The sequence below is a fragment of the Mesoplodon mirus genome (genome assembly GCF_964341445.2).
Source record: "Mesoplodon mirus genome assembly, chromosome: 6".
NCBI classification, from domain to species: domain Eukaryota; kingdom Metazoa; phylum Chordata; class Mammalia; order Artiodactyla; family Ziphiidae; genus Mesoplodon; species Mesoplodon mirus.
The window spans coordinates 135,528,245-135,545,824 of NC_138982.1; the positions used below are offsets into that span (position 1 = coordinate 135,528,245).

The window sequence follows — 17,580 nt, forward strand, 5'->3', positions numbered from 1 at the left end:
GCAGACTGAAAGGGAGAAACCTAGGCTACAGCCCAGGCTTCTGGCTTTAAACAGCTGGAAAGAAGCGGGTGCCATTTCTTTCTCTTCCTGCTACTGGGCAGCACCAGCTGATGGGGAATCGCTAAGGTTGTTCTACTGAAAACGTGAAATTGCCCCAAGCGGGCTGCCCTGAAAGGCCCCATTATCTTGACTGTACTCACTGCCCTGGAGGCCTTGGGTGTCCCTGAGGTCCTGAGCAGACACAGAGGTAGAGGCCTCATTATTGTAAGTCTTAATGGTTACTAAGAAATAAAAATCATTTTATAAAATAAAATCGCTTCCTTTCCAATCCCGGCTGGGCAGGATGGCTCCTGCAAAGAAGGTTGGCGAGAAGGGCCGATCCGCCATCAACGAGGTGGTGACCAGAGAACACACCACCTACATTCACAAGCGCATCCATGGAGTGGGTTTCAAGAAGTGTGCCCCTCGGGCACTCAAAGAAGTCTGGAAATTTGCCATGAAGGAGATGGGAACTCCAGATGTACGCATTGACACCAGGCTCAACAAAGCTGTCTGAGCCAAAGGAATAGGGAATGTCCCATACCGTATCCATTTGCAGTTGTCCAGAAAACCGAATGAAGATGAAGATTCACCAAACAAGCTCTATATGTTGGTTACCTATGTACCTGTCACCACTTTCAAAAATCTACAGACAGTTAATGTGGATGAGAACTAACTGCTGATTGTCCAATAAAGTTATAGAACTGCCAAAAAAACCCCACAAATCTATCTCGGTCCATTGAATTGACTGTAATTATTCAACCCAAACCAGGTCCTTCCTAGGACACGCGGTTGCAAAATGGCTTATATTGATTGCATCGTAAACACTCACATAATTTGACATAGTCTTTTATCAGCCTCCACTTTCAAGATAAGACCTTCAAACAGCATTATTTTTCAAAGAATTACAAGACTGAGGACATTAAAAAAAATCACAAGCAAAACTGACTGTTTAGAGCCAATAACCTGGGCAGGGTCTCAATCAATGAACAAAGCCTATCCAAAAAAGATAAAGAACTTATTTTGCCTGGACAGGATCCCTTGGATGGCAGATCTAAATTTCCTGTTCCTGGTTCTGAGCTTTCAACTGATAAGCTGTATTGGTCATCCTAACAGCTTATTGAAGGTCACTCGGATTCTCCAGGTCAGGCAAAGGAAATTGTAATCTGATCTATCAGTCAGGGATCTAGCAGGAAAGAGATGGAACATTCCAACAGAGCGATTGAAGAGGGTACCGATTGAAGGGACAATTTATAGTGGGGTGGGCAGGGGTAAGGGAAACCAACAAGAAAGAATACAGTAGCATAAGGCTAGCAATAGTGGGAAGAGTTTTGTGTTTTTTTGTTTGTTTGTTTGTTTTTTGGCTGCATTGGGTCTTCGATGCTGCTGCAGGCTTCCTCTAGTTGTGGCGAGCGGGGGCTACTCTTTGTTGCAGTGCGCGGGCTTTTCATTGTGGTGGCTTCTCTTGTTGCGGAGCACGGGTTCTAGGCACACGGGCTTCAGTAGTTGTGGCTCATGGGCTCTAGAGCGCAGGCTCAGTAGTTGTGGCACACGGGCTTAGTTGCTCCGTGGCATGTGGGATCTTCCCAGACCAGGGCTCGAACCCGTGTCCCCTGCATTGGCAGGCTGATTCTTATCCCACTACTAGCTCTAGGCCTGGAGGGAAATGGGAGGAACCATGACCCCAGAGAGAGTACGGATGAGCAGCAGGGTCTATGGCCAACCCACAAACCCTCCAGGAAGGGATCCCACCTCAGTGTCCCCCACCCTCCAATCTCAGACTGATGTCTCCCACTGGCAGAACCCAACCAGAGTCAGAAGGTAAAGGGCTCCGTTGATGCATTTTATACAAAGTGTCTCCCAGGGCAGACAAGGAGCAGAGTGGATCTGGAGGGGCAAATGGAGGGCTCCAGCATCCCAGGGAAGCAATATGAAAAAGAGAAAGTAACATTAAGAACAGAGATCATGGAAGCAAATTTAGATCCACGGCATTGGCATTTTTGCCAAACAAAAGTTTTGATAGCTTTATATTGACAATTTTGTCATCATTGCTTTCATGTGTGTCAGATTATTAAGATGTTTAAAGCATTTTAAACTATCTCATGATTTGGCTTATAATTTTCAAGTTTTCATTTGGAACAGTTTAACTGACTGAGATCACTGTTAAAATGTTTGGGGAACTCTAATTTGTAAAATTCATGTTTTTTGATATAATAATTGTCTAAGCAGAATGTGAATATTTAGATAATTGTTAACTGTTAAAAAAACAATTTAATGTGGGTTCGTATCAGTGTACAAAAACCCTTGGACATTAAAATTTTTTAATGGGGTAAGTGCAATGTCATTATGAGCCAGGAGGGAGGTAAGTGCCAGGTGACCTTGCAAATCTCCTTTCTGATTCTGTCTTGGGTCAGCCCCAGAGTCTTGTTCCAGAGCCCAGAACCTGAGGTCTTATTTGTATTGTTGTGGGTAGAAGAACTGGGGCTTTCAAGAACCTCAAAGGGAGTAAAAAGACAAATAATCCAATTTTAAAATGGGCAAAGAGGGGGACTTCCCTAGTGGTCCAGTGGTTAAGAATCCGCCATCCAATGCAGGGGACACAGGTTCGATCCCCGGTCAGGGAACTAAGTCCCAAATGCCTCAGGGCAACTAAGCCCACACACCACAACTACTGGGCCCATGCGCTCTGGAGCCCGCACACCACAGCTAGAGAGAAGCCCGTGTGCTGCAATGAAGAGCTCGTGCTCCACAACAAAAGATCCCACATGCCGCAACTAAGACCGGACACAGCCTAATTAATTAATTGATTGATTAATTAATTAATTAATTAATTTTAAAAGCTGCTGCTCTAAAAAAAAATGGGCAAAGAATCTAAATAGACATTCCTCCAAAGAAGACACACAGTTGGACAAGATGTACATGAAAAGTTGCTCAATATTATTAACAATCAGAGAAATACAATTCAAACCACAATGAGATACCACTTCACATCCAATAGGGTGGCCATAATTAAAAAGACAGATAATAACAAGTGTTGGCAAAGATGTGGAGAAATCAGAACTCCTCTTCTCTGCTGTTAGGATTGTAAAATGATGCAGCTACCTCAGAAAGCAGTCTGGCAGTTCCCTAGACAGAATTACCATATGACTCAGCAATTCCACCTTAGTTATATACCCAAGAGAAATGAAAACATGGGCCCATTCAAAAACTTGTACACGAATGTTCATAGAACTGTTATTCATAATTGCCAAAATATAGATACAACCCCATATATCCATCAACACATGAATGGTAAATAAAATGTGGTATATGCATACAATGGAATATTAGTTGGCCACAAAAAGAAATGAGGTACTGATACAGGCTACAACACAGATGGACCTTAAAGCATGGGAAGAGATATGGGGACATATGTATATGTATAGCTGATTCACTTTGTTATAAAGCAGAAACTAACACACCATTGTAAAGCAATTATACTACAATAAAGATGTTAAAAAAAAGAACCAATAAAAAACAATTATAACAAACAAACAAACAAAAAAAGCATTATGCTAAGTGAAAGAGGCCAGTCACAAAAGACCACATTTGTATGATTCCATTTATATGAAATGTCCAGAACAGGCAAATCCATAGAGACAGAAAGTAGATTAGTGACTGCCTAGGGCTGGAAGTTGCAGGGGGAAATGGCAGATAATTGCCAAAGAGTATGGGGTTTTCTAGGGGAGAGAGGAAAGTGTTCTGGAATTAGGTAGTAGTGATGGCTACACAACTCTATGAGTATACTAAAAACCATTCAGTTGCACAAAGTGAAAAAAAAAAGTCTCAAAAGGGCTCAGGGTCACTGGTCTAAATAAGTTTGGGAGGTTCCCAAGCTGAAGAGCAGGGGTCACGTGCCCATAGGGCTGAGATCACATGGCGTAGTTGGGCCCATGAAGCTCTGCCTAAAGGTAATTTGCATTTTTGAAAAGCTAATGGACTTTTTTTTAGAGCAGTTTTAGGTTCACAGCAAAATTGAGTGAGAATACAGAGTCCCCTCCCCCGCAACCACACACAGCCTTCCCCACCATCAACATCCCACACCAGTATGGCCCATTTGTTGCAATTGATGAACCAATATTCACCCATAGCTATTAACCAAAGGGTCCACTCTTGGTGTTGTCCATTCTATGGGTTTGAACAAATGTATAATGACAGGTATGCACCGTTATAGTATCATACATAGTTTCACTGCCCTAAGAATCCCCAGTGCTTCACCAATTCATCCATTCCTCCTCTCTCACCCCTGCAACCACTGATCTTTTTATTGTCTCCCGTAATGTGGCCTTTTCCAATATATCATATAGTCAGAATCACACAGTATGCAGCCTTTTCAGATTGGCTTTTCTCACTTAGTAACATGCATTTGTTTCCTCCATGTCTTCTCATAGCTTAATAGCTCATTAGCACTAATAATAATATTCCATTGTATAGATGGACCACAGTTTATTTATCCATTCATCTACTGACGGGTGTCTTGATTGCTTCAAATTTTGGCAATTATGAATAAAGCTGCTATACACATTCGTGGGCAGGTATTTGTGTGGAAATAAGTTTCCATCAGTTTTAAGTAACACTCTGCATGCCAAATACTTGGTTTGTTTTATAAAACTCACCCCTAGTTTGGAACCCCTTTCCCAGAGGCTTCAAGAACCTGGCACAGCTAGATAAGCTCACTCTTCAAAAAAAGGCAAGAAGCTAGTAATTATTTGACCCTCAGGGTACGCTAGTGTTACGTATGACCTCACTTGCTCCTCACCACCGGCCTCAGATGGGTGCGTGTTACAGATGAGTAAACTGAGGTTTGGTCCTTCCATTTCTGTGTATTATCCAGTGTTCTCTTAGAGTCTTGGACTCTCGGTGCTGGAAGGAGCCTTAGACATTGCCTAGTCGAATCCCCCTCCCTTTATATATGAAGAACCAAAGGCTTACAGACTCAAGGACATGGCCAAAATCTTGGAGTAATCCTTTCCCCCTCTAGTTCTCTCTCACCCCAAAATACAATCCATCACCAAGACATGTATTATTTACCTTCAAAATAGATTCAACGTGCAGCACTTCTCCCTACCACCATTGCTTCTACCTCAACGAGGCCTCCCTCACCAATCACCTGGATTACTATAAGACCTTCTCAACAGGTTTCTTTCTTTCTTTCTTTCTTTTTTTTTGCGGTACGCGGGCCTTTCACTGTTGTGGCCTCTCCTGTTGCAGAGCACAGGCTCCGGACACGCAGGCTCAGCAGCCATGGTTCACGGGCCCAGCACATGTGGGATCCTCCCGGACCGGGTCACGAACCTGCGTCCCCTGCATCGGCAGGCAGACTCTCAACCACTGCGCCACCAGGGAAGTCCCCTCAACAGGTTTCTTTACTTCCTCTCTAGCCCTCCCATCCTATACTTGAATCTTTATACAGCAGCCAGAGGGAGCCTTCTGAGTCATAAATTCATTCCTCTGCTAAAATCTCCATAATGGCCTCCATTTACTCAGAATAAAGGCCAAACCCTTCCTGGAGCCTGCAGGCTCTACAGACTACCTCCCTGGCTCCTTTCCTCCGCACCCCTCCCTCTCCACACTCCAGCTCTCCCAACCTCCTTGCTATGCCTGCGACATGCCGAGCACATGTATGTCTCAGAGCCTTCACATGTGTTCTCTCTTATGCCCAGAACGCTCTCTGTTTACACAGCCCTCTCTTCATGTCATTGCATTTCTGCTGCAATGTCTCCCCTTTGGAAAGATCTTCCTTCTCACTGTCTCTTGTCCTGCTTTGTTCTTTTTCATAGCATGTATCATTACTTGACCTTACATTATTTCAATTCCATTCAACAAATACTTGTTCACAGAGTTGTCTGTATCCACACTAGACTATAGGCTCCATGAGGGCAGAGACTTTGTGTGTCTTGTTCAGTGCTGGATCCCCAACCCTTAGAACAGTACCTAGTACCCAATAGGTGCTCAAGATCTATTTGTTGGATGCATGCATGAATGAATGAATGCATGCCCAGTAAATGAGTGGCAGACTCAGACCCAGAGCTGAGGTCTTCTGTGTCCCTTGACTGGTTGATTCCCATCTTTTGGATTCTTAGACATGATAGGTACACTATTTGGAGTCAGCACATGTAAACTTTCTTAAACTCTTCCATCTGTAGTTAAATTATATCTGTACCCATAACTAGGACTTGTACAGCATCTTTTTCCCCATGTGGAAATGTAAGCACCTTCACGTTGATTGTTTCTCATTCATTCTAAAATGCAGAATTTATGGCAGGAATTCTACCCCCTCATTGCTTTCTCTCTCCTTCCCATGACCCTATGCTCCTGTTTTTATCCTAGGAGTCTGCCTTGTATTGGGGTTCCTATTACATGAGTCAGACGTCCCTTCTCTATTGAGCTTAGAGGTGCTGCTGGAAGAAGCATCTGAGAAACTCAACCTCAGGGGCTCTGGGAGAGGGAAGGTGAGTGCCTGCTGTGGAAGGGCAAGCGTCACATTATAGTTGAATCTAATGCACCACATGCAATGTTTTTCTTTTTCTTTTTCCTCCAACTGAGGTGAAATTCACATAACATAAAATTAACCTTGTTGAAGTGTACACTTCAGTGCCATTTAGTACATTCACGATGTTGTGCCATCACCACCCATATCAAATTCCAAACCATTTTCATCACCCACACCCAGTAAGTAATCACTCCCCATTCCCCCTTCCCCCAATCCCTGGCAACCACCAATCTGCTTTCTGTCTCTGTGGATTTACTTATTCTGGGTAGAGTTCATATAAATGGAGTTATACAGTATATGCCCTTTTATGTCTGGCTTCTTTCACTTAGCATGACATTTTAGAGGTTCATGTACATTATAGCATGTTTCAGTGCTTCATGCCTTTTTATGCCTGAATAATATTCATACATACGCACACACACACACACACACAGCATTTGTTCATTCATCCATTGATGAATATCTGGGTAGTTTCAGGCAATGTTTTTTGGAGCGTGTCTGTAAAGATAAAGCTAAGATGGGAATCTAGTGCTTTCTGACTAACAAAAGAACCTCCACCGCAGTGATGAATTGAAATAACACAACACTGGTTCGGTCGGTCAGTTGCTGTGGGAACAGATTACAGTGGTGGGTTAAGTATCATAAGTGTGTTTATTTACAATGTTCGAAGCAAATACCATTTCCAAAAACAAACATACCTTATGTATTTGTCATCAAATACATTACATTTCTCCACAAAGCCTTATTTCTTTTTTTTTTCATCTTAACTCAGTAAACCTAAGGAGAAGGTTTGTCATAAAGGCAACACGCAAGATGGCATTGTGTGGTATAAGCCAGAAGACCTTTGACCCTCCTGGTTAATGATGTTTCATATAAAACAGCCAATAACCTTTTTCGTATCTTGCTCTTTGATGGAGCAATTGAAGGTTACAGGGTTTCTTATTATAGAAAATTGTAACATGTTTTATGATTAAGGTCCTTCAGAGACAATTTCTGCTTAAGACACATTGTAGGCGTTAACAAGCAGCTACACCTTTGCTGCTTCCAACTCAGGGAGTGTCTCCAGCACCTGCTCCTTGCTCCTCAGAGCTGCCTTGCCCCTGCTCTCTTGTTCATCCTCTCCAACCTGCCTTGACCCTCTGGGTCTCCACCATGCACAGTTAAGCTCTGCTGGTGACCCTCCTGTTTGCTGGCCACACCTGCCATGGCCTCTCAGCTGAGGTCTTTCCTTTCCTCTCTCCGCCCCGTTCTGGCATCAATTTTCCACCTTCCGGAAACACTGCAGTCCACAAACTCCTTAGGGGACTTGATTCTTTATTCTGAGAAGCACAATGAAAATGCATCAGACTTAAGAGAGAGATCAAAGCTTTTCTTTCAAAGCCTATCACTTTATGCAGGTAAAAAAGTGTCCCGAAAAATTGGAAACCTTGTGACTTTTGACAGAAACTGAACTGCATTTGCAATATATTTGGATATATTAATTGTTACACCTGAAAATAATGAGATTGCTGATTGCATTTAAAATTCAATGAAGTAGGTTAATATTTTACTGGGATAAAAGAACTGCTTGTGAAATATGCTAGCCTGATACAGAAGAAAATTCTGAATATCCTATCATCACTAATAAGAAACTTTGAGTCCTGTAGATACAAAGGACTACATACAATACTGAAGATTCCATACAATCACATGGAAAACTACATAAATTGTGTTAGAAGATTCCGTGAAAGGAACAGAGATTAAGAAATATAATCATCTAAGCTAGGATGGGAAGAACATCAAAATTCCTTAAAGTAATGATTTTCAAAGTATGTTCTCTGGACAACAGCAATCACCTGGAAACGTATCAGAAATGCAAACTCTCTGGTGCCACCCCCGACCTATTGGATCAGAAGCTCTAGGGGTGAGACCTGTATTTAAATCTGTGTTTTAACAAGCCCTTGGGTGATTCTGATGCACACAGAAGTTTGAGGACCACTCCCTTAAATGATACGTAAATGGTTAATTTATTACAAAATTTGCAGATTTCTGTATTATTGTGACTTCTTATTTTGCAGGAGTCAGAAAGTACCCTATGGTGGTGGAGATGAATGGATGTGAAACCCCAACAAGAGCAGAAGAGATTCTTTATGACAGCTGAGGTCTATCCTCCAACCCATCTGGCAGGTTTGTGTTCTTTGTGGTTTAACAGTCTTAGAGACATATCTGCCACATTCTGGGTACCTGCATTCTTCCTGCCATTAGCAGGGGCAAATACATTCTAGGAAGCACAAGAGTAGAAATCTGTTCCTCCTCACGAGACTCTCTTAATGGACTTTTGGAGAGAGAAGAGTGGGGCTTTTGCTAGAAGTAGAAATGGGAAGGGTGTCAGCTTTTGGCTCACATTACAATCTATCTTAATTGGATTCCCTCCAGAAGAAGATCCTGAGGTGATGATTGAGAGCATGTAGTTTTCCTGGAAGGTGCAAAGACAAGAGCAGAGGGAAGATGATACAGGAAAAGGAAGACTTCCAACAAACCAGCTATCAAAGAAAATCTTAATCCCATGGAGAAGCTGAGGAAAGTGATGCAGAGCACATTCCTCAGAAGTATCCTAGCCAAGGATTAAGGGAAGTGGGGTACATATACCGCTATATATATCATTCCCAAGAGCTTCTAGCCTGCATCCAACAAAGGTATAGGTGCTTGCCATTAGCAGATGCTGGCTGATGTACACAGACAAGTAAAGGGAATCCTAAGGGTCATGGATCACCAATAGCGTTGGTATATGCAAGGCCAGACAATAATGTCTGGTCCTGATTCTAGGATTGGAAAATGAGGACTCAGTCCCTGCTTAGGGTGGAGTTTTATTTTGGTTTATTCCTGAAGCAGCAAATAAGCTCTGCAAATGATCAAAACAAAATAAAAAACAGGTGGGTACACATGGCTCTCAACGGCCTCCCTTGTGACTCACTTTCACAATTCTGTGCTCTCAGCAGTTGGACTGAGAAGAGCCTACTGTTGTGGGTTCATAACATTTTATTACCTCTAACCCAGACACAACTTATTCTACTAAATAAGACATCAGTTATAATGCTCAAGAATCATGTTTTTTTTTATATATAAATTTATTTATTTATATTTGGCTGTGTTGGGTCTTCGTTTCTGTGCTAGGGCTTTCTCTAGTTGCGGCGAGCAGGGGCCACTCTTCATCGCGTGGCCTCTCACTGTCGCGGGCTTTCGTTGCGGAGCACAGGCTCCAGATGCGCAGACTCAATAGCTGTGGCTCACGGGCCTAGTTGCTCCACGGCATGTGGGATCCCCCCAGACCAGGGCTCGAACCCGTGTCCCCTGCCTTGGCAGGCAGATTCTTAACGACTGCGCCACCAGGGAAGCCCAAGAATCATGTTTTGTGCATTTTGAAAGAAAAAACCAACCTTTGACCTTTTAAATAAATAGATGCCTAAAGATTACCAGACGATGAGAAAACTAGCAGCATAAAAGAGAAAGACAAAGCTAAGCAAACAGAGCAAAGTGACTCTTGGAGAAATAGACTACTGAAACAGAAAAGAAGGTCACAAAAATCCAAGTTCTAAAAGATTTGAGGTGTTGGTGGATTCATAAAACAAGAACAGGGTGCTACTTTAAAAAAAATCAGAATAATAAAGTGCTTTTGAAAATTAAACACACAATTGCAGAAATAAAAATTTCATTGGAAGTCAAATAAGTCCTCCAAAACCAAGGATAAAAGTACAAAGGGATAAAAAAAAAAAAAACAAGAGTGAACAGATTAAGAGACATCAAGGGTCAATGAAGAAAGTAAAACTTCCTACTAATAAGAAGAGAAAAGAGAAAATAGAGAGGAGAAAGTATCTGGAAAGCAATACAATGATGGGACTCTTGGTTCTGGATCTATATCAATACGCAGCTCAGGACAGCGATCCTTGAGAGAAGAGAAACAACCTAGATAAGCTCTGTGATTGCCCAGGCTGACTTTCTGGAGAGAACTGCCAGGAATCAGCACAGAGAGGAGGAACCCAGAGCCCTGTGGGTTGAGTAGATGGAACTAGGAATCCACAAAGGCTGAAGCAGCTAGATTTCACAGGGCAGAATTACAGGGTGTAAAATCTGGATATCAGGAGAGAGATCTAAGTTGAAGACAATTTTGGGAACCACCGGCATAAATGACAGCCAATGAACTCATGGAGGGGAAGAGACCATGAGGGGAGATTGCTTAAAATGAGCAAAAAGAGGGGTTAGGACAAAACAGTGAGGGACACCAATATTAAGTAAAAAGCAGTGGTGTGGGTTTGCGATGGAGTTGAGAATGGCCAGAGAGACAGAAGGAACAGCAAATGAGTGTGAAATCATGAGACCCTGAGAACAAGGGAACAGGGAATGATGTGGTATATATATTCAATGGAATACTACTCAGCCATTAAAAAGAATTACATGTGCAACAACATGGGTAGACTTGGAGGGTATTATGCTTAGTAAGTCAGAGGAAGACAAATACTGTATGATATCACTTTAATGTGGAATCTAAGACACACAACAAACTAGTGAATATAACAAAAGGGAAACAGACTCACAGCTATAGAGAACAAACTAGTGGTTACCAGTGGGGAGAGAGAAGGGGGGAGGGGCAAGAAAGGGGTAAGGGATTAAGAGGTACAAACTGCTATGTAAAAAATAAATAAGCTACAAGGGTATATTGTACAGCACAGGGAATATAGCTAATATTTTATAAGAACTATAAATGGAGTATAACATTTGAAAATTGTGAATCACTATATCAAAAAAGCAAACAACCCAGTCAAAAAATGGGTAGAAGACCTAAATAGACATTTCTCCAACAAAGACATACAGATGGCCAAAAAGCACATGAAAAGATGCTCAACTTCACTAATTATCAGAGAAATGCAAATCAAAACTACAGTGATGTATCACCTCACACTGGTCAGAATGGCCATCATCAAAAAGTCTACAGGGAATTCTCTGGCAAACCAGTGGTTAGCGCTCTGTGCAGCACAGGTTGGATCCCTGGTCGGGGAACTCCTGCAAGCCACATGGCACAGCCAAAAACAAAGTCTACAAACAATAAATACTGGAGAGGATGTGGCGAAAAGGGAACCCTCGTACACTGCTGGTGGGAATGTAAATTGATACAGCCACTATAGAGAAGAGTATGGAGGTTCCTTAAAAAACTAAAAATAGAACTACCATATGATCTAGCCATCCCACTCCTGGGCATATATCTGGAGAAAACCATAATTAGAAAAGATACATCACCCCCAATGTTCATTGCAGCACTATTTACAAAAGCCAAGACGTGGAAGCAACCAAAATGTCCATCAACAGAGGAATGGATAAAGAAGATGTGGTACATATATACAATGGAATATTACTCAGCCATAAAAAAGAATGAAATAATGCCATTTGCAGCAACATGGATGGATCTAGAGATTGTCATACTGAGTGAAGTAAGTCAGACAGAGAAAGACAAATATACGATATTTCTTATACGTGGAACCTAAAATAATGGTACAAATGAACTTATTTACAAAACAGAGTCGCAAATGTAAAAAACAAACTTATGGTCACCAAAGGGGAAATGTGGTGCAGAGGGATAAATCAGGAGCTTGGGTTAACGTACACACACTATTATATATAAGATAGATAACCAACAAGGACCTACTGTATAGCACAGGGAACTCTACTCAGTATTCTGTGATAACCTACATGAGAAAAGAAATGAAAAAGAATGAATATATGTATATGTATAACTGACCTGAAACTAACACAACATTGTAAATCACCCCTACTCCAATAAAAAAATTTTTTTAATTGTAAATCACTATGTTGTACCTCTGAAACGTATAATACTGTACATCAGCTATACTGCAATTTTTAAAAAATTAATAAATAAAAAAGAAAAAGAAAGAAAGCCTGTGTCCCTCCCTTGGTTTCCCTTTTTTCTCTGGATGCCTCTTCTGGGACTCATTTGTAGATTCTTCTTTTCCTTCCTGAATTTATGTGCCTGTGTTCCTCAGTTCTCTATCATTCTCATTCTATACACTTTCCCTCTTAGGGACCTCATATGCATGCATGGATTCATTTAATAAAATATAAAGCTGAAGACTACCAAATCTATTTTTCCAACTCAGACCTCTACATGAAACATTTACCCGCTAAAGCAGGTAATGTGTCTCAACATAAACTCATTGTCTTTTCCACTCTACTCTTCACTCCTCTTCTATTTTCTCTCTTGGTGATGGGTTCACTGTCAAGTCATTCTTTGAAGTGGAAACCTAGGAGTTATCCTTGTTGAAAGAAATAATCGATAAACAATCTATAACTTGAATAGAAAATAATTTCATTTGAGCCAAACTGAGGACTATAGCCTGGGAGACACAGATTCAAGAAGCACTTGAGGGCTTCCCTGGTGGTGCAGTGGTTGAGAATCTCCCTGCCAATGCAGGGGACACGGGTTTGAGCCCTGGTCTGGGAAGGTCCCACATGCCGCGGAGCAACTGGGCCCGTGAGCCACAACTACTGAGCCTGCGCGTCTGGAGCCTGTGCTCTGCAACAAGAGAGGCCGCAATAGTGAGAGGCCTGCGCACCGCGATGAAGAGTGGCCCCCGCTCGCCGCAACTAGAGAAAGCCCTCGCACAGAAGCGAGGAACCCAACACAGCCAAAAAAATAATTAATTAATTAATTTAAAAATAAAAAAGAAGCACTTGAATTGTGTTCTGCTGGACTACAGAAAAGGGGAGGCTTATAAAAGCAAAATTATATAAGTTTGTCAAGAATTATAATTGGAACTGTCAAGAAGTAAGGGTGCTTGTGAAGCAAGGATTGGTTGGGGTCTGAAATGGTTGCACAGTTACAAGGGGAGACCTCGAGACCAGAAGGTTGCAGCTGGCAGCTGCTAACAGATGTTGTTTTGAGAATGGCTGTTGCTGTCCTTGAGTCTGATACAGTTCAGAAAATTCAAGTTCTCAGTAATGCAGGAACATGTCTGAAACCACATCCACAATGACCACCCAGTTCCATTTTGAATGGTTGAACTACAGCTACTCCATTTTGAGTTTTAAATGCATTCTCTTCTTTAATGGTTAAAGCAGATGTCCAATGCATGTTTAATAAGCCACAAAACAGGCTGTTCTAGTTAGCATAAAGTTAAGCCAGAATGAGTTCCCCATATCTCAACATGTGAAAACGTCTTCCATCATCTTCAACTACAACCCCTTCCACAACTAATTAGCAAAAGATAGATGCTACTCCCTAGTATTCACTAGCTCCTTACCTTATCCATGACTCCAGTCCTACCTTAAAGGCCATCCCTTTTATCCTGGCCTAACCAACAACCCTATTTTAAGAAATATTTCAGCGGCGCGGTCTGCTTCGACCGGTCTCCCGCGGAGCCGATTAAGCGCGGACGCCAAGCCCAGCCCGCCTCTGAGCGCCTGCTGCGGGCGTGGCGACGCCATGGAGCGTTTTGATACAGCGGCTCTGAACGCGCTGCAGCCGTGCGACTTCAGAAATGAAAGTTCATTAGCATCCACTCTGAAGACGCTCCTGTTCTTCACAGCTTTAATGATCACTGTACCTATTGGGTTATATTTCACGACTAAATCTTATGTTCTTGAAGGCGCCTTTGGGACGTCCAATAGGAACAGCTATTTTTATGCTGCGATTGCTGCAGTGGTCGCCGTCCATGTGGTGCTCGCCCTCTTTGTTTATGTGGCCTGGAATGAAGGCTCAAGGCAGTGGCTGAAGGTAAACAGGATTAAAGTGAACATCACCTTTTGATAGCATTAAACTGATTTTTTTAAAATGGTAAATGCGGGCTTCCCTGGTGGCGCAGTGGTTGAGAGTCCACCTGCCGATGCAGGGGACACGGGTTCTTGCCCCGGTCCGGGAAGATCCCACATGCCGTGGAGCGGCTAGGCCTGTGAGCCATGGCCACTGAGCCTGCGCGTCCAGAGCCTGTGCTCCACAATGGGAGAGACCACAACAGTGAGAGGCCCGCGTACCGAAAAAATAAAATAAAATAAAAAATAAAATAAAATGGTAAATGCGTCTGGGGTATTGATGATTTTAATAAAGTTGAAAGAACATGTTAAAATCAATCTTACGGAATCACGTTTGACTAGTGTAAATTTTGATCCTTCTAAAACAATGGTTTGTATCATCAGTTTTAACTGTATGAGCCTCTCATTTGCAAATGAGAATTTGGAAAAGTTAAATTGGTTACAAATAAGTATGTGAAATTAGTTACACATTATTCTGGGAAGAATTTGATTATCTTACAACAAAACAATATTTTATAGCATTTTGTCTTTTGGTTGGCTTTGAGTTTTACTCCTCTGGATATATTCAGATGTATGTAGTGGAGCAAATCTAAACTTTATTTTTCGCTGGAACAATTTTCCTAACTCTCATGAAAATACCAGGTCATTGGATTTTGGGTGGTAAATGCGTATTGGAAATTGCTTAAATTGTGGACACTGGAATTAATCTGAATGTCACTGAGAAATTTTGCATAAAGTAATCCCTCGTCAATAGAAATCTTTCATGACATTATTTCATGGGGAAACTAGGCTGAATCACACCCATTCATGTAAAAGGACTGGGTTTATTGAAGAATGCAGACAGCAAAGCAAAGAGAGCTACCTGCCTAGGCACCCAGCTTACTCCCTAAAGGCCCCTTGCAGGCCAGCCTCCTGCTTTCAGACAAACTCTGTAATGATCTGCTTTGCTCTGGTCATTCAACAATGAACTTATGCTTTAATTACAAGGTTGTGTAAACTCCCTTTAAATTTGTTTTTCCTACTTTTAAATAATGTATATGAGTGAATTTACATTTAAATGTGTTCATTTTTGCATACTTAGGGAGTATAAACTATCCTGAAAATAGATTATTTTTATCATCCAGGAAGTATTCTTGGAATTTCTAGTCTAGTCTTTTAAATCAGTGCCGTTATATCCCAGATACATCAATAGATAATGTATCTAAGTTAGATAATCCTTGAGGTCCTTTCTGATAGAAAAAGACCCTGTGGTTTTACTTTCGTATCCTTGGTCTGTGTTCTTTCTAGCCACTTGGTACTACTTGTGTGCAATCTAAAAACACACCCCAAAAAAGCGCATATTAAAACAGGAAGAAAATTTAAATTCCCTGTAATGTTGCCACCTGGAGATAACCACTATTTTGGTTTACATCCTGTGTGTATTTCTTAAAGCTAGTTTGTTACACACGAGAAGTTTGGTTTAAGTTCAAATTCTGCCAATTTTACCTGGCGGCTATTTGCATTTTTTCAGATGAGTGATTATTGGCCGTTTTCTTAAAAAGCACATTCTACCTTTACTCTTTTTTTTTTTAATAGTAATAGCTTTCATTTATTGAGTCTTTTTTTTTTTTTTTTTTGGCATCTTTGTTGGAGTGTGGTTGCTTCGCAGTGGTGTGTTGGTTTCTGCTTTGTAACGGAGTGAATCGGTTATACGTGTACATGTGTTCCCGTGTCTCTTCCCTCTTGCATCTCCCTCCCTCCCGCCCTCCCTATCCCACCCCTCTAGGTGGTCGCGGAGCGCCGAGCTGATCTCCCTGTGCTGTGCGGCTGCTTCCCACTATTTTACGTTTGGTGGTGTGTGTATGTCCATGCCACTCTCTCACTTTGTCACAGCTTGCCCTTCCCCCTCCCCGTGTCCTCAGGTCCATTCTCTAGTAGGTTACTCTTTTAACTAGATATCTCCTTGTACAAATTTCCTGTCATTGATAATCCCTAATACAATGGCCCTTGTTGTGAGTGTTTGCCATTACTGGTTTTGTTTGTTCACCCCTACTTTTGATGTGGAACTGGACTAAAGGAGTAGAGAGGTAGGCATAAAAGCAAAGAAGGCATTTGTGTTTATTTAATTGTTGAGAAGAAATAAAAGATTATTGTAGGACTATTTTTTATTCTTGCTTATGGTTAAATGTTATCTACAGTTTAAATGTCTTAAGTAGTTATTCTAAATGTAAAATGTTTTCTTAAAAAGACTACAGTTTGGGGGCTTCCCTGGTGGCGCAGTGGTTGAGAGTCCGCCTGCCGATGCAGGGGACACGGGTTCGTGCCCCGATCCCGGAAGATTCCACATGCCGCGGAGCGGCTGGGCCCGCGAGCCGTGGCCGCGGAGCCTGTGTGTCCGGAGCCTGTGCTCCGCAACGGGAGAGGCCACAGCAGTGAGAGGCCCGCGTACAGCAAAAAAAAAAAAAAAAAAAAAAAAAAAAAGACTACAGTTTGGGTATAAAATTCTACAAATTTAATATGAAATTGTAGGATACTCCAGATTGAGTCTAGTGTACTGTATGGTAGATTTCTAGATGATCCCCTCTTTAGATGCCTTGTTGTACTAAAATTTGTCCACCTGATTTCTTTTTCTATAACGTCAAGGTTTTTCTTGTACTTTTGGGATCTTATGCTATTTGTAAAACGTTAATGTCCAGTGTTGGATTGTTTTGTTTGATTTCAGATTTGCTGAGTAGATAACATGGGTGTGTTTCTGCAAGTATTTAAACTGGGGATTCATGCAAAAGCAGATGTAATTTCCTCTTGGAAAAGGTGCCCAGCATTTGAAAGTTAGAATCGGATGCTAAGGTTGATGTTTGGGGTTATTACAATATAGACTTGTTTTCACACCAGTTAATATTTTCTTAGGGTTTTAACTGTTAACTGAGTAGTTTGCTGCTGTTGAAGTAACATGGTATTTGACAAATAGATTTATTTTTCAAGATGTCTCAGTGATCTCCTCTTGTACAATGTATATACTTCAGGGTGTATAGAAAGGAAAGCTACAATTGAGCCCTTATATAAATGTTATAAGGTAGGAATATGTTCACTGTTGTTTGAAAACTGATTGTAAGAAGAACCTCAATTAGGGAGTGTAGCTTGAAGTGTCAGTACAGGCTACTGATTTAACACATGACCTTCTTCACCTCACCTCCCATTTTGCCCCCCCAGAATATAATCTTTATTCTCATTGT

The 17,580-nt window shown here is 41.6% G+C and overlaps 1 protein-coding gene and 1 pseudogene across 2 annotated transcripts; both read left to right on the forward strand.

Annotated features, from left to right (window-relative positions):
* The first annotated feature begins 282 nt into the window (after positions 1–282).
* On the forward strand, positions 283–755 carry LOC309806719 (large ribosomal subunit protein eL31-like; annotated as a pseudogene). The gene has a single exon. The product of its transcript is annotated as a large ribosomal subunit protein eL31-like (transcript).
* A 13,245-nt stretch (positions 756–14,000) lies between these two features.
* On the forward strand, positions 14,001–14,347 carry LOC309806409 (vacuolar ATPase assembly integral membrane protein VMA21-like; the record flags this gene model as incomplete). The annotated part of the gene is given in 2 exon segments (XM_082625253.1): positions 14,001–14,325; positions 14,328–14,347. Coding segments are annotated over 2 exon segments (303 nt in total). The 5' UTR covers positions 14,001–14,042.
* Positions 14,348–17,580: the final 3,233 nt, after the last annotated feature.